Source organism: Alexandromys fortis, unplaced genomic scaffold, assembly GCF_014885135.2.
Source record: "Alexandromys fortis isolate MF-2015 unplaced genomic scaffold, M_Fortis_MF-2015_v1.1 scaffold_21, whole genome shotgun sequence".
NCBI classification, from domain to species: domain Eukaryota; kingdom Metazoa; phylum Chordata; class Mammalia; order Rodentia; family Cricetidae; genus Alexandromys; species Alexandromys fortis.
Genome location: NW_026067905.1, coordinates 4492965 through 4514922, shown reverse-complemented (window position 1 = coordinate 4514922; position 21958 = coordinate 4492965). Strand labels below are relative to the sequence as shown.

Sequence of the window (21958 nt, the reverse complement as noted above, 5' to 3'; positions counted from 1 at the left end):
AATAAAAAGGTAATCACAAAATTTGCAGGAAAATGAATGGACCTAGGAGGTATACTATTAATAGTGGTCAAATGTCCTAGAAAGAAAAATACAGCAATTGCCTCCTCATTTGCAGATTGTAGCCAATAACATATGTACATGTGTAAACAAATATTCTTGCAGGAACAGTACACAGAAAAAAAAAACAGTAACTTTTAAACACTTTTAAAATAATTTAGACAATTCACTAAAACAACCTGAAGCCTACTATGAATTTAAACTTTAAATATTTATTTAGTTTTTTTTAAAAACCATTTTCAGTTATCACAACAAGCCACTCACTTGTCGTTCCTTAGGGACCAGCCTTGAAAACACAAGGCAGCTTTAAGAAAAGATAAATACTTCTCTTTAATGGAGCATAAAGACTCAAGTGTTTTGCAGTCATGTTTTTCCTTTGTGTTTGTGCATGATTATGAATTTTACAAACATCCCATGAGACTAAAAAGCATTCTGTTTGAGAGTTCCACTTGGTCATTGTTCTAACACAAATGCACTAGAAAATACAGCGGAGATGAATCACACCCATTCCAATAATCCGGGGTACCAGAGTAACTGAGAGTGACTCCTGGAACTTCTTATTTGAATTTTTGTGTTATGAGCTATAACAATAATTGTCATATTATAATCATGATTGCTTTGCTACACAACACAAATAAGCATTATTTATCTGTTTGAGACACACTCAACAACTAGGCTGGTGCTTTCCCTCAGCCTATGATTGTAATTTATATTCAATTCAACCTCAATAAAATGTTATAGTTTATTTGATTTCTTCATGACCCCTATCAAAAAAATGTCTTCTGAATACATAAACCTCTAAACTCATGTCTGGTCTTCAGTGCTAAAAATTGAGATCAAAGAACATGAAAGAACTTCAAATATCTGCACCAAATTTTAGCAGCAGGAAATATAACACAGAAAACTGTATCACCAAAGAGGTAGGACTTCGAGAATTTGTGATGCAGAGTGATCTTAAGGGTACATTCTTTTTTAAAAAACTGTTTCCAATAAGTAAAGCAACCATAAATACCTGAGTTGTTGTCTCATTGAAGTGTTACTCAGAATATCTTACATGCTTTTATGTTAATACGATTTTTGTTATGCACAGCAAAATGGGTTTTTAATACTTTTATAGTCATCCAATTGTCTTAAAATTTCAGTTGATCAGGCTAGACTAGTGAGGAAGTTACAGAGTATTTGCATGACTTAATTACATTTATTAACTCCCTAAAAATAATTGAGGGACTAAAATACTCAAAGTAGTGTGTGTATGTGTGTGTGCATATATACTATTATTTGAGTTAGTTTGCCAGTATTGATATAATTATGTTTAACATTCAGATAGTATTACCATTCTTTAGAATATCGAAGGAAATATAGATATGTGGTTTAAATTTCATTTTTTTAGCTAATTACTATATCTTTTTCTAAAAAGTTTCTCTTTAGAGTGTAGAAATCTGCTTATGATGTTCCCTGGGGAGTTGGAGAAATGGCCCATGGATGAAGTGCTTGTAGAAGCATAGGAACCAAAGTTTATACCCCTGGCACCAGAGCTCATACCCTTAGCACCCAAGTTCTTTATGGGGATGTGGTCCTGTTGTCCCAGTACATTCTGACCAGCATGTCTAGCTGAAATGCTGAGTTTCCAGTTCAGTGAGAGGCTCTGTCTCAAAAGTGCTGAAGAGAGTGATTGAGGATTAACCTCTGGCTCACACATACCTGCATTGTTAGCCATACCTGCATACACACTTGTACATAGAGTTCACATGAAAAAAAATGTTTTCTACAGAAGGAACACGTGTAACATGCAGTAAGTTAATTATGAAATAAGAAATACTTTAGACCTTCATACTGACACTCCTATTTGTCTGGATTATTCTATTTGATAAAATTGCAATGGTAACAATAACATCTGTCAGTAAATCCTAACCGCTTGCTTTATGTTGTCTAGACATCTAAGTCTTGGAACATATTTAGGAGATAGTTATTATAGTGCCCTACTTTATACATGTGAACATCCAATCTTTCTTCCAGGTCATACAGAGCTAGAATAAACAGTAAATTCAAACTGATATTTGCTTGAACTGCTCTGACTTTCCACTGTAAAACACTTGATTGGAATTCAGGAAAGAAACAGTGCTGTGGTCATCAGAAAAATACACACAATTTTGCAGGGGTTGGGAAGAGTAGAGACAGAGGGTCAGAGTCGCCCGTTCCCACAGTACTAAAAGTGACATTTACAAATGTTTGATCAGTGAATTAAAATACACAGATGGCTTCAACACAATCCCTGCAATCTTCCTGGCCCTAGTATGAGTGCCATTATAAGACTGGAAATCAACAGACTGCAGGTTGGGGGAAGCAGGTGAACAGCAAGAACTGAAAGCAGTGCACAGAAAAGTCAATGACCAACTTCTACTAAAGAATGAACACCCAGGCAGGCACTCAGTGATCGATAGTCTCAACAGCCTCAAAATATGTAAAATGCACTAATAATTTGTTCTTACAAATTACCACCAACCGACCAAAACAGGCTCAAGAAAGTGAATCTCAATTCAAATGGACAAGGATATTAAAAAAGTTTAATATAAGAAACACACATTTACATAGCCAATTATTATATTTTAATGAAATATATTAAAATACTGAGGAAGTTCAGTAAAATAATTGGTATCATTCACAAAGTTGTTAAGATGTAAACGGATGCAGCAGGAGCTGAAGGAAATTTGGTCCAAAATTAAAATTCATCTAAGGACTTTATAACGTCTTTAATCTGTTAAGCAATTTGCTTCTACAACTTGTCTTTTTAAAGACCTTGTCTTGTGACTATTAAGCCAGCCTTGAACTTGCTGTGTTGTCCCATTAGCTTCTGATCATCCTGCCTCTCCCTCTGAAATGCTGGGAGTACAGACATAGACAATCCCCTGCACTCAGGTTACAAGGGGTCAATAGGACCAGCGAGGGTTTTGTACACATCAGGTAAGCACCTACAGATTAAGCTACATCCTCAAGCCTTTGCTTTTATAAATATTACTAAAAAATTCATAAATGCACAAAAAATTTTTGGCTATAATGATATTTGGTATATCTTAGTATCCCATGAGGGGAAAATATAAAATAGCTAGAGTTCCATATTACTTAAAATAAATGCAACACATCACTTGAGACATAATTTAATAAAAAATATGGCATTCATTAATGATTTTAAGATAGTAATATAAATGATATAAACTCATGTGTTGTAAATTATAAAAGCAAAAATGCCTTGATTTACTTTTTTTTTTTTTGGTTTTTCGAGACAGGGTTTCTCTGTGGCTTTGGAGCCTGTCCTGGAACTAGCTCTGTAGACCAGGCTGGTCTCGAACTCACAGAGATCCACCTGCCTCTGCCTTCTTTAACTATTAAGTATGGAATCTGTATTAGACTAGTTATACTAAAAAAACTATTAAACATATAATTATTCATTTTTATTTTTTTAAGAAATTAATATCTTTTTTTTTTTTTTTGGTTTTTCGAGACAGGGTTTCTCTGTGGCTTTGGAGCCTGTCCTGGAACTAGCTCTGTAGACCAGGCTGGTCTCGAACTCACAGAAATCCTCCTGCCTCTGCCTCCCGAGTGCTGGGATTAAAGGCGTGCGCCACCATCGCCTGGCTCATTTTTCTTTATAAACTTTTTATAGGATGTTTAACATTTTTTCTGGAATTTAAGGAAATAAAAGTGTAAAAAATAATCTTCTATGACAATGTAGCTGAAAGTGGTACACTTTAAATCGCTGGATCCCAGCGCAGTGGTAGTTGTCTGTCAGCTCAGCATTCGAGAAGCTGATCTTGATTATGAGTTCTAGGCAAGGCTGAGATCCACAGCAAGACTGTCATAAACAAACAAAACCCCCCAAAGTAGTTAGGAGGTTAAGAGTAAGAGATGCAGCTCTTGTAGAAGATATGAGTTTGGTGCCCAGCACCCACACTGTTTGCCTCAAAACTACTACTAAGTCCAGCTCTGGGGATCCAGTGACCTCTTCTGGCCTCCATAGGCATCTGTCCTCATGTTTACATGCCCACATAGATACACACAGACACACATAATTCAGAATAAAATGAAAATGAATAAAAGAAATTAAATGTGGTCCACCAAGTACCGAAATCGTGAAAGACCAGTGAAAGGCAGACACAAAACATTGATCAGATTTCAAAGTAAGTTTAGTAACACAAGTCTCAGGGAAACAGACATTTAGGAGAAGTAGTGCTATTAATCAAATTGGAGATGGGTTGAGAATTTCAAAACTGAAGGGCATGTAGTATGTAGTGATAATGAATCTGATTGTAGGAAAACTGGAAGTGTAACATGAAGAGACCTGCTTGTTGGGGTTTATGTCCTGCCCAGTTCCCCACAGCCAGCAAGCCCCAAAGAAAAATCACACAGAGGACTCCATAAGATTATAAACTGATTGGCCCATTAGTGCAGGCTTCTTATTAGCTCTTGTAGCTTATATTAACCCATTTTTCTTATCTATGTTAGCCACATGGCTCAGTACCTTTCTCTGCAGGGCAGTTCACATGTTGCATCTTCGGTGGTCTGGGCTGGACTGGGAGGAATGGGCTTCCTCCTTCCTAGAATTCTCCTGTTCTCATTGCTCTGCCTCTACTTTCTGTCTGGTTGACCCGCCTATACTTCTTGCCTGGCCAATCAGCATTTATTCAAAACAAACAGATTGACAGAATACAGACAATTCTCCCGCACCAAGGAAAACTGTAAGAAATTGTGGAAGTAGTTTAGTTCATTTGTTCTAATAAAAGTACATGTATCTTCCATGAAGAATATGCTGGGTGCTTATTTTAAAAACCTTCTTTTTTCATTTTACATACCAACCCCAGTTCCTCTTTCTTCTCCTTCTCCCGCCCCACCTTTCCCAACTCATACCCCATCCACTTCTGAGAGGAGGTAAGGCCTCTCTCAGGGAATCAACAAAGTCTGGCATATTAAATTGAAGCAGGATCAAGCCCCTCCCCTTGTATTTGGCTGAGCAAGGTATCCAATCTTAGGGAATGGGCTCTGAAAATCCAGTTCATGCACCAGGATAAGTCCTGGTCCCACTGCTGTTCTGAAAATGTAAACATTATGAAGTGGCTAAATCAAGCTGGCACCCGCATTATTTCACGTACTTAAGATCTGCTCTCCTATGGGAAACATTGGTTTTAAAGAACTGAATCATTAGGGAAGGTGGAAAAGAAAGACCTTAAGGACATATATATCCAAATAGTAGCAGGAGGAAGAGGTCAGAAAACTGAAGGAAACCCTATAAAATCCACAGGATAGCTTAGAAAACACAAGGAAAGAGAACCCTCTGAATACCATGTGATATACCGCCTCATGCTGCAAACAAAGATTGTGTGAGTGAAACGGCACTAAACTTGGCAACTTAGTTCTTGACATAAATAAGATGGATATCAGTGCAGTTGGAGCCGCAAGGTTTCAGTTCATTAAGGACATAAGGTAAAGAGACTGGGACTATGGCTCAGGGGCTAAGAGCGCCAGATGCCTTTGCAGAGGGTCCAGGCTGAGTTCACAGCATGGCCACTCACATCTGTCTCTAACTCTGGCGCCCAGGGAACCAAGCACACTTTCTGGCCTCTTTGGGTAACGCGCAGGCGCGTGCGCACACACAGACACACACACACAATGCACATAAATATAAGTAGGAAAATATTCATATACATTTAAAAATTACTAAATTAGGGAATGGAAATATGTATGCAAAACACCATCTCAGAAATAAGCTTGGGGCAAAAAGGTCAGACAATATGGTGGCTTAGATGCAAAGGATAATCTAGAGATTTGAAAGTGCATACAGGAGGCATCGAAGAAATGTTCATGAGTTGACATGAAAGGACTAAGGGAACAGAATACTAAAGGCACAAATAGACTACTGTAAACTGAACTCAAGGGTAGGAGGAGGATGGTGAGATGGGATACAGGAGATGGAAGAGGAAGCTGCAGAATTCTGAAGACGAATTATCCTTCTCGCTGTGAAAGACTGAAAGTTCCAGCAAGTGTAAACAAAAATACATGTTCATTAATAGCCACAAAGATAACTATGTCATGGAGAAACAAAAGCTCCCCGCAACTCGGGAAAGCTTAAGAAAAAGAGACCAAAATAGGAAAAACAGTAGAGACACTAAATTCCCCTCACGTGGCTAGAAGTTTCATATTGTGTTACTCTAATTTAACTGTCATTGTAAATTTCTGCTTACATCCATTTTTTTTTAATTTTCAGGGTAATTTAAGTAAATAAATATCATCAAAACAAACCTTTTACATAATGGGAAACACGATCATTCCTTTCTGTTGACACGGCAAACTATCCTCTGCTGATGTCAAATCTCTTAATCCCTTGAAAATGAGATTTTATATAATATGCTGTATCATAAATAGAAAATAAATTCAAGGTCTATAACAGAAACTTCTTCAGGTTTATTACAATTTCATACAAACTTTACATAAAATATTTAGTAATGTGAAACATGGAAGCATGGATCCAGCCAAATAACATCAGAATGAAGAAATAAAGCTGAGAGACAGAAATCACTTGGATCATTCATTAAACATTAAATTCTTCACCACCTTCTTGCTCTTTGGCCTCCAGTACAATAACCATGGAGAGAGGTCTCCTGGGTAACCCACTTTACACAGCTTCCTCCAGCAGGCTGGCATCATCTGACTCTCCAGTTGCAGCCTGCAGTCAGAAACAGGAGTTTCTCTCATGCTTGAGCACAGGAAGGGTATAGACACCTGGAGCCTGATGAGCTATCCCCTACTTAACTGCATTTGTCTTCCTCCTGGGGTGATGACCGTTGCACCTTCATCTCAGCCTGACCCTTCTCACACATGCTATTCACAACTAAGAAGAATGACACTAATGCAGTGTTAGCCGCTGTCTGGAGACTCAACATCTACAAGGAATACAAGTTTTTCTTAGCATGAATCTATGCTTTTTTTTTCTCTCTTAAAGACCTTGTGGTCTTACTTTCTAATCAATTCATAAATAATTCTCCTCAGTCGCTACTGTGTGAAATAATAAAATTGGCTCTGTACAAGAGCTTTTGCTGAATAAATCATGGCTTCTCACTCAGTAGGAAACCACTAGTAACTCCCATGAAGAAACTGAATGTTCTTTTTTTTTTTAATTCCATGGTCAACTTTGTCTTAATTTAAACAAAACAACCCAAACTTTGTTTATTGTTTAATTTACTTTACTGTTGTCGAGGATTGATCGAACCCATAAGATTACATTTAGAAAAATATGAGGAAAGAAAATGAAATCCTATAGTAACTGGAAGTCTCATTTTGAAAAAGGCATATGTCTTTAAATTTAAATTAAGATGGCAGCATCTATGTCTTCATTCACCATCAGCATTGATTAGGTTGAAGAGATTTTCACCAGAGTCCCCTTTCTCTCTCTTTACAGAGATGCTATATTCTGTTGAGCCTTCTCTCTTGTGCTGTAGTCCTTTTCTAACAATAAGACAATCCTATTTAAAAATTAAATCTCAATTAAACTTATTGAGATCTGGGGAAGAGGAGACTGAAGGACCAGGAGTTCAAGTTCATCCTCAGCTGCATAACAAATCGAAGGTCAGCTTGGGCTACATGAGACCCTGTGTCTACATAAATCATAAACCACCTTACTTAGAATTTAAAATCATCTTGAAGATTTTCCCTTTATAAATACTTTTAGTTCATCTCCATAATTCATATAAGTTGGACCATTAAACACTTGATTTCAAAGAGTAGTTGCCTTCTATTTAAAGTAAAAATTTAACCTGTAGTCCCCAGTGGGCACTGCCCACTGGTTTTAGCCATTCTGCATGTGTATCTTCTTCTCAACAAAATTAGGGATAGCATTTAGCAAAGAAATGAACATTTTTTACCACATTTAAAGACTCTGCTGTACATTTTGAACTTTCATTGAGCACCCAGGGTTTCATTTATCAGAACCCAGGGATGACACAAAGTAGAAAGGAGCAGGTCACCACTAAGCTCTCTCATGCATCTGAGAGCATGTTGTGTCTGGCACAGTAGAAGACTTTGTGTTACTTTCATTTTGTTCATTCCCAGGACATTTTCTGGAGTTTTAAATTAATTGTAGCATCTATTCACAATTAGTTGACAAAAAAAAGCAAACAACAGTCTTGCATTTGATTCTTAGTCAATCACTCAAATTTGAAAAATGCAGGTTGCTTGGAGTTATTAATATATGCTACATGTAAGGACCATGACATACTCCAGATCAGGGATTTTGAAACAAATAAAATGGGAGAAGCATTATTCACCAACAGATTTGAAGCTACAAACCCTATGCAGAGTATTAGCAAAAAGACATAAAAAATCAGTTCTAAGTAGAGCTACACTAATTATACCTAGGCATACAAGAGCAAGTATGTAGGTACCAAGTTACTTTTTTTGCTTCAAGTAACTATTTACCAAAGCTAATAATTATTAAATCTTCTTCAGTTAGTTGTGTTGAAATGGTCTGGTTCTCTGATTTTCTTAAACAAACTTTGATAGAGAAAGTTGGTGTACCATAGTAACAGAACCTTGGTAAAGGTCAAATTACTATTTTAATGTTTATTCTTGAATGTTTTAAATTAGTAAGGTCTACATAATGTTTCTCCAGAGATTTGTTGGAGAAATAACAAAACCTTGCGATGCAATCAAATCTCTCTGCCTGATCTTCTGGGGTAGTAACTGCAATATTTTGTGTGCTGCAAACCCCCAAAGAGCTTAGGGGAGCCTGGTATATAATTTTGTAGAGGACACAAATGATTAACATTAACTACATGTTTAATGATTGGGTATCATAAGTAACTCTATCTGCGTAAGATTGTTTTGCTTAATTGCTTAACTTAATTGTTCTGGCTGAATATAAAAGGCAAAGGTGTTGTGAATGAGTTGTGATAAAATATTTCTCCTAGAAAAAAGTTTTAATTGTATTTAGTTAATTTTATTTTAAGCTAGATATAGTTTTGTACTCTTCATATATTCACATGAAGAATATGAAGGATAGTTGCTTTCTTATAGATGAAAGTAATCAGAAAAGCAGAGCACTTGAGTAGATGAGCTGAAATCCATTTGGTTCACTTCCCTACTGAGTAAAGACTCTTAGTATCAACTTATGCCCTCATGGAAGTAAGGTTGTTCAGATCCATGATTGCCCTTTGCTAACTAACTCATGCTTGCCAGCCCAGAGTTTGGAATTTAACCTGTTACTGTCTCTTTTAGAAATCCAACTTTTGCTATTCATGCTCCCTCCCCCAAATGAGAAATGGCAGTAACTGAGCAGCCCTGGTTAAGAGAAACACCTACTGTGTTGCCGATTTTATCTGTTCTCTTTCAGCCATGAGAAAATACCCGAAACAAGGAGCAAATTATGGAAACAGGGTTTACTTCAGCTTCCAGTTCAATGGGATGTAGTCTTCTGTGGAGGAGAATTCAGAGCATAAAAAGCATGAGGTCATATCTGCAGTTAGGAAGCAGAAGGTGATGAATGCTGGTGCTCAGGCAGCTCTCGCCTTTTTATGCAGTTCAAGACACCACCAGCCCAGTCAATGGTGACAGCCATCCACATTTAGGAAATGATTTCCACCTCAGTTAACCTGTATTAGAAAACTCTGTCATGCCAAAAACTTGTCTCTGTGGTGATTCTAGATCCAATCAAAATGACAATCAATATTAGCAATCACATTAATATTTTAACATTTGCTATATTCACCTTATATAAATGGCCTTCTTAGAGGAAGGGTTAAAAGTTCAGCTGAATTGCTGAATCTTCCTCAATAAATATTTCCAAAAGATGCCCGTGGCCCTGGCTCTCAATGCTCACAAAACCAAAGGGTAATAGATTTTCCTGTATTATATTAACATTTCAGAGTACACTTGTGGATGCTTCTTTTGCATGGATGCTGGAGACAGAACCCAAATTGCTAAATGACCATTTTCCAGTTGGTTGCATCCCAGTCCAGAGGTACTTTTTAAATGGGAGAATAACATTCAGCTAGCGTGGCTTAAGTAATTTATGTATATTGAGTCCTTGCTGTAGGAGGACGCCCATGAGTTAGAGAGCATCATGGCCTACTAAGAGAGACTGTATTAGTTAATTATCTGCTGCTGTGATAAATCATCCTGGCAAAGCAGCTGAAGGAAGGATGGATTCATTTTGATTGATGGCACCAGAAAAAGAGAGTTTGTCATGGAAAGGAAGGCATGGCAATAGTCAGAGAAAGCATAGTGGTCCGAACAGGAAGATCACATATCTGCCCACACACAAAGCAGAGAGAGAGAGGGGGAGGAAGGGGTAAGGGGACAATCTATAAAGCCTCAAAACTCTCCAATGATATACTTCTTTCGGCAAGGATCCACTTCCTAAAGCTACCAAAACCTTCCTAGACCGGACACTAGCCAAGGACCAAGTGCTCAAGCCATCAAGCTTATGTGACATTGTTGTAAAATATTATTTTAAGGTGTGTTGCTTTTTTATGCTGCATTTGTTTAACTCTGTGAAGCTGTGACTTTTTTGCCTCTCTAAAACACCTGATGGTCTAATAAAGAGCTAAATGGCCAATAGCAAGACAGGACCAAGGATAGGTAGAGCTGGCATGCAGAGAGTATAAATAGAAGGAGAAATCTGGAAGAGGGAAGGAACAAGAACAAGAAGACACAGGGGTCAGTCACACAGTCAGTCATAGAGTAAGCGTGAAAGTGAGATATATAGAAGAAAAGGAAAAAGCCAGAGGCAAAAGGCAGTTGTAATAATTTAAGGTTTGAAAAGCTGGCTAGAAACACACCAAGCTAAGGTTGGCATTTATAAGTAATAATAGGTCTCTCCATATGTGATTTATTTGGGTGCTGTGTGGCAGGCCCCCAAAGCAGCAAAAAAATCCCTAATGAGTAAAGAGTAAAAAAGAAACAACAACAGGACATTTCTCATTCAAACTATGACACATACTTTGTCTCAGAATAACATAGAGAAAATAATGTTTTGAACCTTACTATCCTATTAATCTGTGGTTATATATTTATTACAAATATAGCACCCACGTGAATGTAGATGTAAAGTGTACCACTGTTATGAAAATCAGCATCCACACCTGTACATTATTATAATCCTTTTCCTCCATAAGACATGTATGAATATTTGCATATTGTTTTGATATTATGCTTATTATTCATTATTTACATAGAGTGCCATAATTTTACTTTCAAATAGCATGAGCTATTTGTGAGTAGGAAATAGGGGTAATTATGTACACGCATTTAACCTTTTATCTTAAGCAGCTTCTCTGTGCATAGCTGTACCTAGGATGTTAAGTAGCGTGCAACTGGAGTCAAGGAGTCATTGGGAGAATAAATAACAGATTGCGGAAATCTTGATACATTAGTAGACATGAGGAATAAAAGAAGCAAAAACTTTTATCTGTCTCGTAGAGATTCAGTTAATTGAAAAGGTAAAGTTTTACACATGATTATTAAAACATATGCCAAAGCGTCATATTTAAAATCTAAATATCCAAGCTGGCATTGTGGTTTCTGTGTTCACACTCTATGAGTTATATGATATTATCAACTTGGCCAGTTCCTTTGATGCTCAGACCCATCCCTACACTTCTGTTGCCAAACTATGCTGCTCTCTTTCCCTTGAAACATTAACATCCTTCTCCTCTCGAGTTGTGGAATCCTCAAACAGAGATTGATTCTCTCTCCTCTCGTTATGCACTGCGCTCTGCATAGCACCGATTTATTTATCTGTTCTTTAATGCTTTCTTCAGCCTTCTCTCTCTTTTTCTCTAACACAAAAGTAACAGGTGGCCTAGTTTTTCTCAAGTCACAAAAATTGTAAAAATATATTCATACGTTTAAAAATATGTATTGTGTCATTTATTTGTGTGTATGAGTCTATGTGCATGTATGTCCCACTGCATTTTGGTTGGTGATGGTGGGGATCAGAGGGAGGGGCCGAATCCCTGGAGCTGCAGCTATAGGCTTCTATGAGAAGCCTAGTGTGAGTGCTGAGAACCAAACTCGGGTCCTTCAGAATGGTAGCAAGTGGTCTTAGTTTCTATGACATTTTTCTAGCTCTCATGTTTTTGTTGTTTTTTGAAAAAATAGATACAAGTACTATGTCAACATGTAAGCAGTAGTATTGAGATATTTTGCATTGTTTCCTATGATGAACCTTCATGGCAGTTGTGTTCTTTACACTTATAGGACATGGTAATCTAGTCAGCCTTAGCACATAACTGGCAGTGAGTGTTCAACTGTTACCACTATAGTAAACAGCTCAACCCCAGGTTGGGCTATATAAAGTAATATAGCAGTTACATACAAGAATGACAACTTTAAATTCTCAATTAAAAATTAAAGAGGTCCTGGAGAGATGGCTTGGTAGTTAAGAGCACTGGTGGCTCTTCCAAAAGACCCAGGTTCAATTGCTAGCCCCCAAATGGTGGCTAACAACCGTTTGTAACTCCAGTCCCAGGGTTATGATACCCTTTTCTGTCTTCATAGGCACCCAGCTACAGACATAGGTAAAACACCCATATACATAAATTAAAAACAAATAATCTTTTCTAAAGTTATAGGTAATTTAGAACATTTTAACAGTGTGATATACTTGTCTGACATGATTAGGAACAAATATTCCCAGATATTCAATAAACTCTTAGTGTAAAAGGCCCCAAATGGCTACATAAATTTTCATTTTGGTAATCTTCATGTGAAGCATGATTAATAAAACCTCATACACAAATATTGGGCTTCAACCTGAAGACCAGAAAAGTAAAGTAGCTAGTCACTGGTTCTTAACTCAACCTTAGTCTTTTTTGTTTTGTTTTGTTTTTGTTTTATCGAGACAGGGTTTTGCTGTGGTTTTGGAGCCTGTCCTGGAACTAGCTCTTGTAGACCAGGCTGGTCTCGAACTCACAGAGATCCGCCTGCCTCTGCCTCTCTAGTGCTGGGATTAAAGGCATGCACCACCACCGCCCGGCTTCAACCTTAGTCTTAAATGGTAATCCTGTCTCCAGGAAACCTCAGAATGAGACTGAGACTGAGAGCTATCTCCTCTTGTTTGATAGTTGTCTTTAGTTCTGGGATTAAGTGCATACACAATAATCACCCGGTTTCTATAGCAAACTAGTACGGCTATTGGGATTAAAGGTGTGTGTCATTGCTGCCTGGTCTGTAAGGCCAGTGTATCTTTTCTGATCTTCAGGCAAGCTTTATTTTTTAAAATGCAAAAATGCCACTACATTTATGCATTTCACAAAGATCTTTTGAGCAAAATACTTTAGCACAATGCATCTTTTTAATAAAAGTCAGAGATACTGGAATTTACAGCTGTATTGAAGAATGTTAGAACCCGAGATTAAAATGGAAAAAAAAAAGAAAAAAAGCAAAAAAGAAAAGAAAAAGAACCCCTATACTAACTAATAGCCTTCCTTTGAAAATGTCATCTATATTTACATCTAATTAAGATGGCACATCTATCTCTTCTTTATCATCAGCGCTGATTAGTGATGGCGCTTTTCTCTAGAGAGCACACTCTTTCCTGGCCTCTCCAGTGTGCATCATCTTTTCTCTTTTTGCTTAGGTTTTCCTTCTTTTTCGCTAGAATAACAAGAGCCAATAAAAGGTCACATTACTTAATATGACCTTATATATATTTAATATGACCTTAAATTTATTTAATATGTTTCTTACAAATCACAATAGCAATGTGGAAAACACTTTAGTGTTGTATGCAATTCACATGTGGAAAGTATTATTTCAAAATGCTGTCAGAATTGCTAGTGATACAGAAGTCCTTCGTTTCACAGAAAAATCAATTTTTGTTTGATATGGCATCATTTAAATTGAAAATTAATTTTGCCCATAATGTAAACTGCATTTGGTAAAATAATTTACGGGGGGGGGGAGTGCTTAGAAATAGAAAGAAACAAAGTCAATACATACACCTGAAACACAAAATGACTTTTTTATATTTAATCTTATATTAATTGTTTTGGTGTGTAATCTGTATTATACTATATAATTATATGATTAGTTGTCATATATTTAATGTATTATTTTAGTATTACATATTATAATTATATAAGTATGAAAATATGAAATAAATTAGACAAAATTGTCTTGTAAATCATTTGATCAATTCTAAGGAAGATAGTATTTAATTCCACATAGTTTGAGTTTAATTGCCATAACTAATGTAATAGAGCTGGTAAATGTGACTTGAAAGTCTACGCTTTTTCCAGAATATCACTCTGCTGACTGGATAAAATGGTCTCCATACAGACATTGTAGCAACAACTAGCCCAACCCAAAACATGTTGAGGTAACTTTATGAAACCAGCTCTGAACGCATATAGATTATCTTGTACTGTAATTTAATATGCCCATTCCACAAGTAGTCATTTTCTTCTTAATGCATTAACAATTTCCATACGTTGTCATATACAGCTAGATATTCATATCTTCATTCAGTATTCATTTATATAGTACACAAATGAATATATGTAATGTATGAATATTCATATGAACATATGTATGGATGAACACAATGCATGCATGTGCTCACAATTTACCATTGCAAAATTTTACTAGACTAAGTTTTAAGAAAAAAGCAATGATGAAGTCATAAAGGAAGCATGACAACACATTTTGGAGAATTTTTGTGGAGATATAATTGTGTTTATCTTTTTTATTCTTCTGCAGGGATCACTGTTTAGGGAGCCACAAAATATTCCAGAAAAGTAAATCTGTTTTTCAACTTCATCTTCAGAAAAACAGAGACGTCCCAGGAAAGTTCTGTCGGAAGGTAAGATTTTCTAAATGTGGGTGTCAGTTTGGCACATTGACACATTTAAGGAGCATAGCTCCATCTCGATGGCTTGCTGCCAATTTGGAATTACTTAGCTTAATGAACAGGTGTTTATTTCACTATAGTTATTAAAACATGATAAAATATTTTCATGAAATTCCTTAACAATCCAGACTGAAACAATAATAATGAATTTGTGACTTCAACCTTTGGGTGGTAAACTGGAAATTTGTCTCAATATACCCCCAAATTTATAAGTTGGAGACTGAACCTCCAAGGGTTAGGATTGAGGAGACAACATCAAATGGTGCACACCTAAGTTTAGAAGAGGTGAGATTCGAGTTCTTATTAAATCAATGCCCACGTAAAAGGTTGGATCCCCTCCATTGGAATAGAGCCTGGAGGCAGCTGGCTACAATTTAGGCAGATGCCTCCCCTTGAACTTAAAACCCCTTGACCTCTATAACAATAAACAAATCTGTTGTTTTAACACACTCAATCTATGGTCCTAATGGTATTATTTAGCTATAGCATTCCGGATGACTAGTCATTTGGCCTGACAGCAGGCCAATTGATTTCCTAAGAAAACAGTTAGTGAGAGACCTACTGAGGTCACCATATGCATGCTTCCACATAATCACTTAGGAACAATGGGAAACACAAATATAAACAAGAGCCCCACTGATGGCAGAAAAACAGCGCAGTTCTTGTCCTGTGTGAAGACTATTTATGTCCTGTCAATGTAGCTTACGTCCAATCAGATTAATATTCATAACTGCATATAATAATCTGCCAAGAGAGGGATGAGGGTACTTTAATGATACAATTTCATGTGGTTAGATGTGAATTCTATTTTCCTCTGTGATGTCTTGAGATACTCCCAGCCCAAATTGCACAGTGTGCATGAACTGTGCTGTCTTGTCAGGTTTCATCCACAGAATCTTTCCAATTACCTGCTTTAAGCAGAAATCCCAACGTCCTGTCATTTCCATCAGATAACAGATTTCTGGTGTGTGACTTTTTTCTATATGGTATGAGCTGTTTCATCATAAAAATAAATGTCAGAAATCACATCCATTTGCAATATATCTATGTGGAATATAACATCATGAGGCCAAAAGAGAGTTGTTTAGAAATTTCTCTTAGATCTGGCTTCTGGCTCAGCCATTGTTGATAGTTCCAGGACTGCATATCTGAAATCTAGGTAGAGTAATATCACAAAATCCAACTGATACCTCAATGCTAATAAGCTTATATTTCTTCAAATTACCTTCAATGTTGCAAAAAAAAGTTGAAATTGTGATATTTTATTGCCACACAGGGAGAAAGAAGAAACGCGTGGCTCTAATTTACTTGTTAATAAAATAATTTTTTGACTCATGTAGTAGTCCACAAATCACTAGTGCTTCAGTCTCATATAAATTAAAGTACTTAGGAATTGGAGAGTTGGCTCAGTGGCTAAAAATTCTTGGTGGTTTTTCAGAAGACCCAAGTTCAACTCCTAGAACCCAGATGCAGCGGCTGACTACTGCTCATAACTCCAGCTCCAGGGGACACAGTGCCTCCTTCTGGCTCCCACAAGCATCTGCACTCACATGCACATACTCATACATAATCACACATGCATAAACTGAATTAAGAACTAAAAATAGTTAAAGACCTAAAACTCACACAATTCTAACACATTGATATAATCATGTTTTATATGAGACATTTATCTAAAAAATTTCATATTCGTGATTCTGTTAAAACAAATGCAGACACAGCATCCCACTGTAATTATCTCAGGTTTCAGAAATGGAACCAGCGATCTTAGATTTGAGCCATGCCACGAATCTTCAGAGCTTGGATGCTATCCTATCAACTTACATAAGAGAAAGACATTGATTCATACACTACACTGTGTTTAGATTTGAGATAAATGATATCCGGACAAAATTTTTATTTTATGTGTGCAGTTGTCAAACTATAGTCACTTGAGAAAAGGGATCCTCAAAGGAAGAATTATCCTCTCAGGTTGCCCTGTGAGCACATCTGGAGCTCATTTTCTAAATGACGGTTGACAGCTGAGGTCCTAGCCCACTGTGGTTGCTGTCAGGCCTCACAGTGAATCTGGAGTTATAAAGCAGACTGAGCAAGCCATGGGAAGAGAGCCAATAAGCAGAGTTCTTCCATGGCTTGCTGCAGGTCCCCTGCCTTGGCTTCTGTCCATGACCGACTGTAAAATGTAAGATAAGACAAACCATTCCCCCATAAGCTAGTTTTGGAAAGCATTTCATCACAGTGATGGAGAAGCTAAGTAGGACAATGTGTATTTTCATTTACTTTATTTTGTCTTCTTGCAGCTATAAACACCCTGTCCAAAGCCTGGTACACCATAGATATTTAAAAATGAACCCCATTCTGTATGTATTAGGTTGTAGGCACTAACCACAGCTCTTAAAGGATTAAATAGGTGAAGTGGGGAAAAGCAGGTGATAAATACTCTTGTCCCCTTATCATCTGTAACTAACAGTGTCAACTTATTAATCAAAGCATTTAATTGGGGGCTCACAGTTCCTGAGGGTTAGAATCAATGACCAACATGGAAGGGAATGTGACTGCAAGTTAGGAACTTGGCTTCATCTAATCCACAAGCAGGAGGCAGATAGAGTGCTAACTTGAAATGGCATAGGGTTTTGAAACCTCAAAGCCCACCTCCATCAAGTGAAACAACTCCTGTAATAAGACCACACCTCCTAATCCTTCTTAAACAGATCCACCAACTGGTGACCATGCATTCAAATGTATGAGCCTAAGGGGGACATTCTCATGCAAATCACCATAGTTCCTGTCATAGTTAGCTTTAGCTCTCAAACTGACATAATCTAGAGTCAGCTCGGGGAAAGAGAACTTCATTTGAGGAACTATTTCCATCAGACTTGCCTGTGGCTGGGTATGTAGGGCATTTTCTTGATTAGTAATTGATGTAGCAGGGTACAGTCCATTGTGGGCAGTATCATCCATGGGAAAGGGAGCCTGGGCTGTGAATGAAAAGTAGCAAAGTTGCATTCCTCTGTGGTCTCCGTTTCTGTTCCTGTTTTTTTTTTTTTTTTTTTTGTTTCTGCCTGGAATTCCTGCCTTGCCCTCCCTCAGTGATGTAAGGCAAACACACCTTTTCTTCCTCAAGTTACTTTGGTCATGGTGTTTTCATCGCATAGACAGGGAGCCAACCAGGAGAGCTGCTTCCATTTCAACACAAGTCTAACAAATGTTCCCCTCTCACAATGCTGGTGAATTGAATACAACTGGTACAGCTGATTGGCTTTATTCCTTTTTTTAAATTACCATACTTAAAATAACTGTTCCTTAGTTTTATAGCCTTCATAAATAGTGAATGTCCTTTCTTAATTCTAATTTTAAAGTGATACAAAATTCTCTTTTATTTTCAGAAATTCAACCTTAAAAATTATGAAAAGCATAGTTTCTTTCTGGGAAGATCGTATATGTAGTTAGGTTTCTGCATTAAACCAGGAATACAGTCATTTATACCACTTGACTCAATCTATTGGACTTGTTGCATTTCCGCAGTTACCTTGGTGATTTCTAATTGTGTAAAGCCTTACAGCACTCAATTCATCTCCAATGTTGTGATTGTTTAGGAAGTAACCTAATGGTCTTTAGCAATCAACTAGGTTTCAAAATTTTTAATGCTTTCACCTCAGTGAGATACAATGTCAATAACTGAATACCTTTCTCTTAACATTTCAATCCTCTTTAAAAATAATTCAAATGTGATCAAAAGCGCTGTTGCAACTGTATAAGCTAATCACAGAAACACGATTTCCCTCTAACTCAGAGGATGTTCACAGAACAATGACAGTAATAGAGTTTTTTCAAAATGAGATCTTACAGAAGTTGACTTCCAACTCTTAATCCTCCTGCCTCATTCTCTTAAATTCTGAAAACTGGCTCAGTAATAGATTTCATATAAGAAAAAAATAAGTTAATTTATTAAGTTAAGTTAATTTATTTTTTTTTCTTTAAGACAAAAATACTATGTCAGTTTTAGGGAAAATGAAGTGCACAGTACGTTCCGTGGCAAATGAAGGTTCTCTCTGTACTTTGTAGATACTTCACAAAACATTTCTAGGAGCCAGAGAGATAACTCAGCGCTTAACAGCACTGGCTGCTCTTTTAGAGGACTCAGGTTCAGTTCCCAGCACCCACAAGGCAACTCACAATCTCATTCAACTCCAGTTCCAGGAATCCAGCATGTTATACTGGCTGCAGCCATTGCAACATACAATGTACATATGTACAAGCAGGCAAACGTCATACAAGTAGAATAAGTAAATGCTTAAAAAAAGTATTCCTACTAAATGGCTATAGGAAAAAAGACCATCCCCCTTCTCCTCAAAAAGCATGTCTGGAGGCCAATAAAAAGCATTCACAGTATATATGCAGATTTAATATGGAAATATGCAAATAAAATTTCACCCATAAATAAAAGTTATTTACATGCTTGCTTTGATTTAACATCTGTGGAAATTGAAGTTCTACATGTTACAACATCTTAACTACATTAGTTATCTAAAGTATGTCTCAAAACATTAGTCGTATGGCACACAGACACACCCCTAAATTCTTCTGCCTCTTTTTTTCAGTAAGTATTCTTGCAAAACCTGTATTCTTGCATATTCTTCATTGCAATGGCAAGGGCTGACCACACGAGGGCAACAAATTCAACCGTCTCTCTCATCACCCCACCTCTTGTAATTTCCTGTGTTTTACCCAATTTTATATAACTAAACTTTAGTTTTCTCTGTTTCAAAAGGAAAAACAATATCAGTGTCACAGTTTTGCCATAGCCACCCTGGTGACCCTATGTAACGTCCTACCTCTTAGCATTTCTGCGCTGTTTCTAACAGCATGCTCCCAAACTCTTGCTGTGTAATCCTGAACTTGCTCTTTCCACTTGCTTCTATTCAGCCTACCCACAGAACTAGACAACGTGAAAATGAATTCGCCTTTGACGTACAGCAATATCTAGGACTTCCTTCTAATATTTTCTGTCAGGAACACAGGCTGTTTTAAAAATAGAGTGTGTGAGCTCAGAGCACTTACAACCCAGGTTATAAGAATGCTCCAACAACGAAACGTGTCGCCCCCGTGTGGTCAACAGTGCCATTGCGCTGAAGATAGGACACTAAGCCCTTGTACATAGAGTTTGCATGATGCACACCTGCTTGTGTATGTGTGTTCAGTATGTGAGTCTGTGCATAGGGGCCATAAGACTGATGTTTTAACATAGACACTCTTGTTAATTTGAAGAAAAATAAATTGCCAATTAATAACTTCTAGGACCTATATTACTGATAGCTGCAATGTATTTGTCACCATTAGTGTCTCTAATATACTTCAGAAATAGGACACAGTAAAGAAAAAAATGGAATCATAGGTGTCTTCTGTCAGGTGTCACACTGCCATGGCTTGGTGTGCACACAGAAGAAGAAAAGATGAAGATGACGATGAAGAGACGGAGGCTCAAGAGGAGAGTAGAAAGGGAAGGAGAGGGAGATGGGGAAAAAGAAGAGAAAAGTAGAAAAATTGGTGTCAAAAGCCAGCCTCCTTATTAGGAGAAATTGCTGTTTGACCTGGGTGGTACCCAGATGTTTTCCCAGCATCCTGGGGGTTTATCCTCCTCCAAAGCTCAGCTTACTGTTTCACTTGGAAAGAGAGCTCACACAGTTAAGGCAAGTAGTGGAAGTTATTTAAAACCAAGCTTAAGAATGACAAATAGAGGTTATCGAAGAGGAGAGAGAAATGACAGCAGGAAGCTATTTTTATCTGCTCCTCATTCCTATTCACTCCATAAATATTAATATAGTTTTCTGTCTACAGAGTGAAGATGACCACAGTCTGTTTCATCTGAATCAGCTCCTAGAATTTACACATATTTGGAAAATATCCAGGTAAGATGTTCTATCTCTCACCAAATTCTCAAATGCCAGATCCAATATCTTTTCAGTTGGTTGTCACTTTTGCACTTGACTAGGTATCTCCATTTGGCAAACCCCACTAACAATTATCTAGTCTTCACAAGCTACTCAGATGTACTCGAGGAATGATAGGACTCTCATTTTGAAATATCTTTGCTGTTGGTTATTACACTCAAAAGATTTCTTTTTCTTATTCATTTTGTGAATTTGGGTATTCGTGGAACTCAGCTCATTGTAAAACTCAATTTCCACACCTTGAAAGTCACCACCAGCTGCTTAGAATTCCTCTGGACCTCCCTGATATAATTGGTATGTCATAAATAGAGGAGTGTGAATTCAAACTGGAAAACTCAACTGACAGGAAACGGGCACCTCATAATTGATCCTCACACCTAAAAGTATGCCTGTGTTACTTAGAATAGATGCATCAGAAAGTAAAAACAGAAGATTCCAGGGTGTACTTTCTCTGGAATTAAATAACTATTCTGAGCAGAACCAGGAAGAAGCTGGGATGTAGGAGGTGTAACTCGTGTGTATGTGTAAGGAGGGGGGGGCATAAGTCTGAAGCAAAGCCTTCTGTAAAGATAGTCAGATTGGCTTGTGCTGTCTTGATGACACTCAGCATTTTCTGAAGCTAGTATTTATTTTGCATGCATTTTCTTACCTAAATCTCCTCACAGTGCTGTGGCGACCCATCTTATTTGCTTCAGAATCAAGGAAATGGAGGCTCTAAGAGGTCATACAAATCTTCAGGCTCCTAAGTCACTATTAGAGTGAGTGCTGAACTCAGGTGCAGTGGAATCTTCAAGGGCTGCATCTTTGCATTAAATCATTGCGTTCTTATATTGACTTTCCCCCAGAACCACTCCCAAAACATCCAGGCTCATTCTGTACCATCATGAAGTAGTTAGGGCAGTAAAGAAGTTCCAACAACATCCAATTCAAATTTTTTTCTTCGCAAGAACCACATACGGGTTACTGGCAATATTAACTAAGGCAGCAGCTTCATTTTTACGAACTAAATCTATCCATAGAAAACACCAAAGAGGGAAATTGGAAATTAGGTAGA

General features: G+C 37.3%; 1 protein-coding gene across 6 annotated transcripts in view; it reads left to right on the top strand.

The window, feature by feature from the left end:
* Positions 1 to 21958, top strand: part of Pik3c2g (phosphatidylinositol-4-phosphate 3-kinase catalytic subunit type 2 gamma) — a 364020-nt gene that overhangs the window by 46023 nt on the left and 296039 nt on the right. For all 6 annotated transcript variants that reach the window (XM_050135167.1, XM_050135166.1, XM_050135168.1 and 3 more), the window contains exons 6-7: positions 14803 to 14905; positions 20792 to 20862. In XM_050135167.1, coding sequence (XP_049991124.1) covers positions 14803 to 14905; positions 20792 to 20862 — 174 coding nt within the window. The remainder of the gene's footprint in view (positions 1 to 14802; positions 14906 to 20791; positions 20863 to 21958) is intronic.